We start from the raw sequence: 10901 nt of genomic DNA, 5'->3' as shown, positions 1-10901 counted from the left end.
TTAGGTCAGACGGCGGTGTGTATTTAGGTCAGACGGCGGTGCATTTAGGGGGTTAGATGGTGGTGTGCATTTAGGGTTAGACGGCGGGCGCATTCCAGGTCAGACGGCGGTGCACCAGGGTCAGACGGCGGTGCGCATCCAGGGGGCTAGATGGTGGGCGCACTAGGGGCCAGATGGCGGCGTGTACCAGGGTCAGACGGTGGCATCTAGGTCAGACGGCGGCGCAGCACTGAGGTCAGACGGCGGCATTTAGGGGGTTAGACGGCGGGCGCATTTAGGGTCAGACGGCGGCGCATTTTAGGGTCAGACGGCGGTGTATTTAGGGTTAGATGGTGGCGGCGCATTTAGGGCCAGACGGCGGTGCACTTAGGGCTAGATGGTGGCGGTGCATTTAGGGGTTAGATTGCGGTGTGCATTTAGGGGTTAGATGGCGGTGTGCATTTAGGGTTAGATGGTGTGTGTATTTAGGGTTAGATGGTGGTGTGTATTTAGGGTTAGATGGTGGTGTGTATTTAGGGGGGTTAGATGGTGGTGTGTATTTAGGGGGGTTAGATGGTGGTGTGTATTTAGGGTTAGATGGTGGTGTGTATTTAGGGTTAGATGGTGGTGCAATTATTTATTTTCCCATTTTGTTGTAAAAAAACAACAACCAAATATTATTCACACTCGGACTTGTGGAAGGTCGGAAAGCCACATGATGAGGGAGAGGGCAAAAATATTTTTTACAAGGAGCTGGGTAGAGCCTTTTTTTTCTTTCTATTGTGTTATTTGACTGTACGTTTGTTTATTCCATGTGTAACTCTGTGTTGTTGTTTGTGTCACACTGCTTTGCTTTATCTTGGTCTGGGTCGTCAACTAGCCGACCTGGTTAAATTAAGGTGAAATAAAATAAATAAATAAAAAGAAGGGGAATGACGTAGTCAACACAAATCTCGCCTCTCGCGAGACTGGCAGTTACATTTGAAAACAGGCGGCAGACGCAGAAACGACTCGAGTTGTCAATTGCAAGTAAGAACAAACGGAAATCGCGATTTATTATTGATCTGTTATTTATTTACGAAATAAACTATATTGGCAATATTAATGCTTTTGTGAGACATATCATTCCCGGTTTCAACCTCTTTGGTACTTCTTGAGACGATGTTTTTCCTGTCCGAAGGAGCTTGAGGAGTGACTGGAGGATGAGACGTTAGCCGGTTAGCTTCGTTAGCCAGCTATTTATTTCGCTTTTAAAACAAGTTAATTAATTGGATAATAGAGGACTTTATGTGAGAACTATTCTAGCCGAAGAGCACGGGTGAGATATTCGTCTGGAATAGTGAAATGGTGTAATTTTTAAAGAAAGTTTCGCTAATTAAAACTAGAGTTAGATAACCAACGTCGTTAATACTGTAGCTGCTACGAGGTTGGCTATGGTAGCTAAATAGCGTTACTAGGTAACTAAATAACGTTACTAGGTAACTAAATTAACGTCGAATAGCCACAAACAATGCTTGTTGTTGAATGTTTAACCCCATTTTCCGGTCACACATACGACTGTTTCCCTTCATTGTAGAATACGTTAACTAGGCTTATTGTCATTTTGTTGTTGTGCTAACTAGCCAGCTGGTGTAGTTTAATGCCTGTGTTTGTTTGAATTATAAGGTTGTAGCTGTCCGTTTTGTTTCTCCAGGAGAGAAAAGATGACTGGGGAAAGTGAGTTGGCGATAAAAGAGGCGTTTCAACGCGCTCAGAAAGGACACAACAACAAGGCTAAACTGGTGGCCAGTCTCAAGAACACATACAACAAGGTACACACGCCGATAAACGCACACAAACACCTGTAAACACACACACTTATACAATCAACCAAATGTATTTATAAAGCCATTCTTACATCAGCTGATATCTCAAAGTGCTGTACAGAAACCCAGCCTAAAACCCCAAACAGCAAGCAATGCAGGTGTAGAAGCACAGTGGCTAGGAAATACTCCCTATGTATACACACACACACACACATACTGTACAACAAGGTACACACACACACACATACTGTACAACAAGGCACACACACACACACACACACTGTACAACAAGGTACACACACACACATACTGTACAACAAGGCACACACACACACACACTGTACAACAAGGTACACACACACACACACACACACTGTACACACACACACTGTACAACACACACACACACATACTGTACAACAAGGTACACACACACACACACATACTGTACAAGGTACACACACACAAATGTTTAAATCACTGTTTCTGTTCATCCTCTTTATTATCAGTAAGAGAACCACCATCCTTACCCAACCTGCTTTCTGCCTGTCTGTCCTGTGTACCTGTCTGTCCCCGTGTGTCTGCCTGTCTGTCCTGTGTACCTGTTTGTCCCCGTGTGTCTGCCTGTCTGCCTGTCTGTCCCCGTGTGTCTGCCTGTCTGTCCTGTGTACCTGTTTGTCCCCGTGTACCTGTCTGTCCCCGTGTGTCTGCCTGTCTGTCCTGTGTACCTGTCTGTCCCCGTGTGTCTGCCTGTCTGTCCTGTGTACCTGTCTGTCCCCGTGTGTCTGCCTGTCTGTCCTGTGTACCTGTCTGTCCCCGTGTGTCTGCCTGTCTGTCCCCGTGTGTCTGTCTGTCCCCGTGTGTCTGTCTGTCCTGTGTACCTGTCTGTCCCCGTGTGTCTGCCTGTCTGTCCTGTCTGTCCCCGTGTGTCTGTCTGTCCTGTGTACCTGTCTGTCCCCGTGTGTCTGCCTGTCTGTCCCCGTGTGTCTGTCTGTCCCCGTGTGTCTGTCTGTCCTGTGTACCTGTCTGTCCCCGTGTGTCTGTCTGTCCTGTGTACCTGTCTGTCCCCGTGTGTCTGCCTGTCCTGTGTACCTGTCTGTCCCCGTGTGTCTGCCTGTCTGTCCTGTGTACCTGTCTGTCCCCGTGTGTCTGCCTGTCTGTCCTGTCTCTAGTTAGAGGACAAGACATTGTTCCACGAGGAGTTTATCCAGTACCTGAAACATGCCATGATCGTGTACAAGAGAGAACCGGCTGTGGAGAACGTGATAGAGTTCGTCTCCAAATTCTCCACCAGCTTCCATACGCCTTCCGCCAAGGGAGGAGAGGAAGAGGAGGAGGAGGATGAAGAAGAGGACGAGAACCCCTTCCTTAGTTACATGTTCAACTTCCTGTTGGAGGTAGGACAACTCTACTGTACTGCATTGCTTTAACCAGGGCCCTATGGTAGTAGACTAGGGCTGTGAACTATCTCTACTGTACTGCTTTAACCAGGGCCCTATGGTAGTAGACTAGGGCTGTGAACTATCTCTACTGTACTGTACTGCTTTAACCAGGGCCCTATGGTAGTAGACTAGGGCTGTGAACTATCTCTACTGTACTGCTTTAACCAGGGCCCTATGGTAGTAGACTAGGGCTGTGGACTATCTCTACTGTACTGCATTGTTTTAACAGGGGCCCTATGGTAGTAACCAGGGCCCTATGGTAGTAGACTAGGGCTGTGAACTATCTCTACTGTACTGCTTTAACCAGGGCCCTATGGTAGTAGACTAGGGCTGTGAACTATCTCTACTGTACTGCTATAACCAGGGCCCTATGGTAGTAGACTAGGGCTGTGAACTATCTCTACTGTACTGCATTGCTTTAACCAGGGCCCTATGGTAGTAGACTAGGGCTGTGCACTATCTCTACTGTACTGCTTTAACCAGGGCCCTATGGTAGTAGACTAGGGCCCTATGGTAGTAGGCTAGGGCTGTGAACTATCTTTACTGTACTGCTTTAACCAGGGCCCTATGGTAGTAGACTAGGGCTGTGAACTATCTCTACTGTACTGCATTGCTTTAACCAGGGCCCTATGGTAGTAGACTAGGGCTGTGAACTATCTCTACTGTACTGCATTGCTTTAACCAGGGCCCTATGGTAGTAGACTAGGGCTGTGAACTATCTCTACTGCATTGCTTTAACCAGGGCCCTATGGTAGTAGACTAGGGCTGTGAACTATCTCTACTGTACTGTACTGCTTTAACCAGGGCCCTATGGTAGTAGACTAGGGCTGTGAACTATCTCTACTGTACTGCATTGTTTTAACCAGGGCCCTATGGTAGTAGACTAGGCTGTGAACTATCTCTACTGCATTGTTTTAACCAGGGCCCTATGGTAGTAGACTAGGGCTGTGAACTATCTCTACTGTATGGTAGTAGACTGAACTATTTAACCAGGGCCCTATGGTAGTAGACTAGTGCTGTGAACTATCTCTACTGTACTGCTTTAACCAGGGCCCTATGGTAGTAGACTAGGGCTGTGAACTATCTCTACTGTACTGCATTGTTTTAACCAGGGCCCTATGGTAGTAGACTAGGGCTGTGAACTATCTCTACTGTACTGCTTTAACCAGGGCCCTATGGTAGTAGACTAGGGCTGTGAACTATCTCTACTGTACTGCTTTAACCAGGGCCCTATGGTAGTAGACTAGGCTGTGAACTATCTCTACTGTACTGCATTGCTTTAACCAGGGCCCTATGGTAGTAGACTAGGGCTGTGAACTATCTCTACTGTACTGCATTGTTTTAACCAGGGCCCTATGGTAGTAGACTAGGGCTGTGAACTATCTCTACTGTACTGCATTGCTTTAACCAGGGCCCTATGGTAGTAGACTAGGGCTGTGAACTATCTCTACTGTACTGCATTGTTTTAACCAGGGCCCTATGGTAGTAGACTAGGGCTGTGAACTATCTCTACTGTACTGCTTTTTAACCAGGGCCCTATGGTAGTAGACTAGGGCTGTGAACTATCTCTACTGTACTGCATTGTTTTAACCAGGGCCCTATGGTAGTAGACTAGGGCTGTGAACTATCTCTACTGTTTAACCACTGGTAGTAGACTAGGGCTGTGAACATTGTTTTAACCAGGGCCCTATGGTAGTAGACTAGGGCTGTGAACTATCTCTACTGTACTGTTTTAACCAGGGCCCTATGGTAGTAGACTAGGGCTGTGAACTATCTCTACTGTACTGTTAACCAGGGCCCTATGGTAGTAGACTAGGGCTGTGAACTATCTCTACTGTACTGCATTGTTTTAACCAGGGCCCTATGGTAGTAGACTAGGGCTGTGAACTATCTCTACTGTACTGTTTTAACCAGGGCCCTATGGTAGTAGACTAGGGCTGTGAACTATCTCTACTGTACTGCATTGTTTTAACCAGGGCCCTATGGTAGTAGACTAGGGCTGTGAACTATCTCTACTGTACATTGCTTTAACCAGGGCCCTATGGTAGTAGACTAGGGCTGGAACTATCTCTGCATTGTTTTAACCAGGGCCCTATGGTAGTAGACTAGGGCTGAACTACTGTACTGCATTGCTTTTAACCAGGGCCCTATGGTAGTAGACTAGGGCTGTGAACTATCTCTACTGTACTGCTTTAACCAGGGCCCTATGGTAGTAGACTAGGGCTGTGAACTATCTCTACTGCATTGCTTTAACCAGGGCCCTATGGTAGTAGACTAGGGCTGTGAACTATCTCTACTGTACTGTACTGCTTTAACCAGGGCCCTATGGTAGTAGACTAGGGCTGTGAACTATCTCTACTGTACTGCATTGTTTTAACCAGGGCCCTATGGTAGTAGACTAGGGCTGTGAACTATCTCTACTGTACTGCTTTAACCAGGGCCCTATGGTAGTAGACTAGGGCTGTGAACTATCTCTACTGCATTGCTTTAACCAGGGCCCTATGGTAGTAGGCTAGGGCTGTGAACTATCTCTACTGCATTGCTTTAACCAGGGCCCTATGGTAGTAGACTAGGCTGTGAACTATCTCTACTGTACTGTTTTAACCAGGGCCCTATGGTAGTAGACTAGGCTGTGAACTATCTCTACTGTACTGCTTTAACCAGGGCCCTATGGTAGTAGACTAGGGCTGTGAACTATCTCTACTGTACTGCATTGCTTTAACCAGGGCCCTATGGTAGTAGACTAGGACTGTGAACTATCTCTACTGTACTGCATTGCTTTAACCAGGGCCCTATGGTAGTAGACTAGGGCTGTGAACTATCTCTACTGTACTGCATTGTTTTAACCAGGGCCCTATGGTAGTAGACTAGGGCTTTGAACTATCTCTACTGTACTGTTTTAACCAGGGCCCTATGGTAGTAGACTAGTGCTGTGAACTATCTCTACTGTACTGCTTTAACCAGGGCCCTATGGTAGTAGACTAGGGCTGTGAACTATCTCTACTGTACTGCATTATTTTAACCAGGGCCCTATGGTAGTAGACTAGGGCTGTGAACTATCTCTACTGCATTGTTTTAACCAGGGCCCTATGGTAGTAGGCTAGGGCTGTGAACTATCTCTACTGCATTGCTTTAACCAGGGCCCTATGGTAGTAGACTAGGGCTGTGAAGTACTGCATTGTTTTAACCACTAGGGCTGTGAACTATCTCTACTGCATTGCTTTAACCAGGGCCCTATGGTAGTAGACTAGGGCTGTGAACTATCTCTACTGTACTGCTTTAACCAGGGCCCTATGGTAGTAGACTAGGGCTGTGAACTATCTCTACTGTACTGCTTTAACCAGGGCCCTATGGTAGTAGACTAGGGCTGTGAACTATCTCTACTGTACTGCATTGTTTTAACCAGGGCCCTATGGTAGTAGACTAGGGCTGTGAACTATCTCTACTGTACTGCTTTAACCAGGGCCCTATGGTAGTAGACTAGGGCTGTGAACTATCTCTACTGTACTGCTATAACCAGGGCCCTATGGTAGTAGACTAGGGCTGTGAACTATCTCTACTGTACTGCATTGCTTTAACCAGGGCCCTATGGTAGTAGACTAGGGCTGTGATCTATCTCTACTGTACTGCTTTAACCAGGGCCCTATGGTAGTAGACTAGGGCTGTGAACTATCTCTACTGTACTGCATTGCTTTAACCAGGGCCCTATGGTAGTAGACTAGGGCTGTGAACTATCTCTACTGTACTGCATTGTTTTAACCAGGGCCCTATGGTAGTAGACTAGGGCTGTGAACTATCTCTACTGCATTGCTTTAACCAGGGCCCTATGGTAGTAGACTAGGGCTGTGAACTATCTCTACTGTACTGTACTGCTTTAACCAGGGCCCTATGGTAGTAGACTAGGGCTGTGAACTATCTCTACTGCATTGCTTTAACCAGGGCCCTATGGTAGTAGGCTAGGGCTGTGAACTATCTCTACTGCATTGCTTTAACCAGGGCCCTATGGTAGTAGGCTAGGGCTGTGAACTATCTCTACTGTACTGTTTTAACCAGGGCCCTATGGTAGTAGACTAGGGCTGTGAACTATCTCTACTGTACTGCATTGCTTTAACCAGGGCCCTATGGTAGTAGACTAGGTCTGTGAACTATCTCTACTGTACTGCATTGTTTTAACCAGGGCCCTATGGTAGTAGACTAGGGCTGTGAACTATCTCTACTGTACTGCTTTAACCAGGGCCCTATGGTAGTAGACTAGGGCTGTGAACTATCTCTACTGTACTGCTTTAACCAGAGCCCTATGGTAGTAGACTAGGGCTGTGAACTATCTCTACTGTACTGCATTGCTTTAACCAGGGCCCTATGGTAGTAGACTAGGGCTGTGATCTATCTCTACTGTACTGCTTTAACCAGGGCCCTATGGTAGTAGACTAGGGCTGTGAACTATCTCTACTGTACTGCATTGCTTTAACCAGGGCCCTATGGTAGTAGACTAGGGCTGTGAACTATCTCTACTGTACTGCTTTAACCAGGGCCCTATGGTAGTAGACTAGGGCTGTGAACTATCTCTACTGCATTATTTTTAACCAGGGCCCTATGGTAGTAGACTAGGGCTGTGAACTATCTCTACTGTACTGTACTTTTTTTAACCAGGGCCCTATGGTAGTAGACTAGGGCTGTGAACTATCTCTACTGTACTCTTTAACCAGGGCCCTATGGTAGTAGACTAGGCTGTGAACTATCTCTACTGTACTGCATTGTTTTAACCAGGGCCCTATGGTAGTAGACTAGGCTGTGAACTATCTCTACTCTGCTTTAACCAGGGCCCTATGGTAGTAGGCTAGGCTGTGAACTATCTTACTGCATTGCTTTTAACCAGGGCCCTATGGTAGTAGACTAGGGCTGTGAACTATCTCTACTGTACTGTTTTTTAACCAGGGCCCTATGGTAGTAGACTAGGGCTGTGAACTATCTCTACTGTACTGCATTGTTTTAACCAGGGCCCTATGGTAGTAGACTAGGGCTGTGAACTATCTCTACTGTACTGCATTGCTTTAACCAGGGCCCTATGGTAGTAGACTAGGTCTGTGAACTATCTCTACTGTACTGCATTGTTTTAACCAGGGCCCTATGGTAGTAGACTAGGGCTGTGAACTATCTCTACTGTACTGCTTTAACCAGAGCCCTATGGTAGTAGACTAGGGCTGTGAACTATCTCTACTGTACTGCTTTAACCAGGGCCCTATGGTAGTAGACTAGGTCTGTGAACTATCTCTACTGTACTGCATTGTTTTAACCAGGGCCCTATGGTAGTAGACTAGGGCTGTGAACTATCTCTACTGTACTGCATTGTTTTAACCAGGGCCCTATGGTAGTAGACTAGGGCTGTGAACTATCTCTACTGTACTGCTATAACCAGGGCCCTATGGTAGTAGACTAGGGCTGTGAACTATCTCTACTGCATTGCTTTAACCAGGGCCCTATGGTAGTAGACTAGGGCTGTGAACTATCTCTACTGTACTGCTTTAACCAGGGCCCTATGGTAGTAGACTAGGGCTGTGAACTATCTCTACTGTACTGCTTTAACCAGTGCCCTATGGTAGTAGACTAGGGCTGTGAACTATCTCTACTGCATTGCTTTAACCAGGGCCCTATGGTAGTAGGCTAGGGCTGTGAACTATCTCTACTGCATTGCTTTAACCAGGGCCCTATGGTAGTTACAGGTTGATATCTAGATTTATTGAGGTAACACCACACATAGTGATAATGGTGATAGAGGTCAGGTTGATATCTAGATTTATTGAGGTAACACCACACAGAGTGATAATGGTGATAGAGGTCAGGTTGATATCTAGATTTATTGAGGTAACACCACACAGTGTGATAATGGTGATAGAGGTCAGGTTGATATCTAGATTTATTGAGGTAACACCACACAGTGTGATGTGATAATGGTGATAGAGGACAGGTTGATATCTAGATTTATTGAGGTAACACCACACAGAGTGATAATGGTGATAGAGGTCAGGTTGATATCTAGATTTATTGAGGTAACACCACACAGTGTGATAATGGTGATAGAGGTCAGGTTGATATCTAGATTTATTGAGGTAACACCACACAGTGTGATGTGATAATGGTTATAGGTTGATATCTAGATTTATTGAGGTAACACCACACAGTGTGATGTGATAATGGTGACAGGTTGATATCTAGATTTATTGAGGTAACACCACACAGTGTGATGTGATAATGGTGACAGAGGTCAGGTTGATATCTAGATTTATTGAGGTAACACCACACAGAGTGATAATGGTGACAGAGGACAGGTTGATATCTAGATTTATTGAGGTAACACCACACAGTGTGATAATGGTGATAGAGGTCAGGTTGATATCTAGATTTATTGAGGTAACACCACACAGTGTGATAATGGTGATAGAGGACAGGTTGATATCTAGATTTATTGAGGTAACACCACACAGTGTGATGTGATAATGGTGACAGGTTGATATTTAGATTTATTGAGGTAACACCACACAGTGTGATAATGGTGATAGAGGACAGGTTGATATCTAGATTTATTGAGGTAACACCACACAGTGTGATAATGGTGATAGAGGACAGGTTGATATCTAGATTTATTGAGGTAACACCACACAGTGTGATAATGGTGATAGAGGTCAGGTTGATATCTAGATTTATTGAGGTAACACCACACAGTGTGATAATGGTGACAGAGGACAGGTTGATATCTAGATTTATCGAGGTAACACCACACAGTGTGATAATGGTGATAGAGGACAGGTTGATATCTAGATTTATTGAGGTAACACCACACAGTGTGATGTGATAATGGTGACAGAGGACAGGTTGATATCTAGATTTATTGAGGTAACACCACACAGTGTGATAATGGTGACAGAGGACAGGTTGATATCTAGATTTATTGAGGTAACACCACACAGTGTGATAATGGTGATAGAGGACAGGTTGATATCTAGATTTATTGAGGTAACACCACACAGTGTGATGTGATAATGGTGACAGGTTGATATCTAGATTTATTGAGGTAACACCACACAGTGTGATGTGATAATGGTTATAGGTTGATATCTAGATTTATTGAGGTAACACCACACAGTGTGATGTGATAATGGTGACAGGTTGATATCTAGATTTATTGAGGTAACACCACACAGTGTGATAATGGTGATAGAGGTCAGGTTGATATCTAGATTTATTGAGGTAACACCACACAGTGTGATAATGGTCAGGTTGATATCTAGTGACACACAGTGTGATAATGGTGATAGAGGACAGGTTGATATCTAGATTTATTGAGGTAACACCACACAGTGTGATAATGGTGATAGAGGACAGGTTGATATCTAGATTTATTGAGTGTAACACCACATGGTGTGTGATGATAATGGTGATAGAGGACAGGTTGATATCTAGATTTATTGAGGTAACACCACACAGTGTGATAATGGTGATAGAGGACAGGTTGATATCTAGATTTATTGATAACACCACACAGAGGATGTGATAATGGTGACAGGTTGATATCTAGATTTATTGAGGTAACACCACAGTGTGATAATGGTGATAGAGGACAGGTTGATATCTAGATTTATTGAGGTAACACCACACAGTGTGATAATGGTGACAGGTT

The 10901-nt window shown here is 45.2% G+C and overlaps 1 protein-coding gene across 1 annotated transcript; it reads left to right on the top strand.

The window, feature by feature from the left end:
• Positions 1-947: 947 nt before the first annotated feature.
• On the top strand, positions 948-3181 carry LOC135567220 (condensin complex subunit 3-like; the record flags this gene model as incomplete). Its single annotated transcript, XM_065014640.1, has 3 exons — positions 948-1008; positions 1652-1790; positions 2957-3181. Coding segments are annotated over exons 2-3 (333 nt in total), but the record flags the coding sequence as incomplete, so codon positions are not given.
• Between the last annotated feature and the right edge of the window lie 7720 nt (positions 3182-10901).

Source organism: Oncorhynchus nerka, unplaced genomic scaffold, assembly GCF_034236695.1.
Source record: "Oncorhynchus nerka isolate Pitt River unplaced genomic scaffold, Oner_Uvic_2.0 unplaced_scaffold_2355, whole genome shotgun sequence".
Classification (NCBI taxonomy): domain Eukaryota; kingdom Metazoa; phylum Chordata; class Actinopteri; order Salmoniformes; family Salmonidae; genus Oncorhynchus; species Oncorhynchus nerka.
This window is presented reverse-complemented; position numbering and strand designations above follow the sequence as displayed.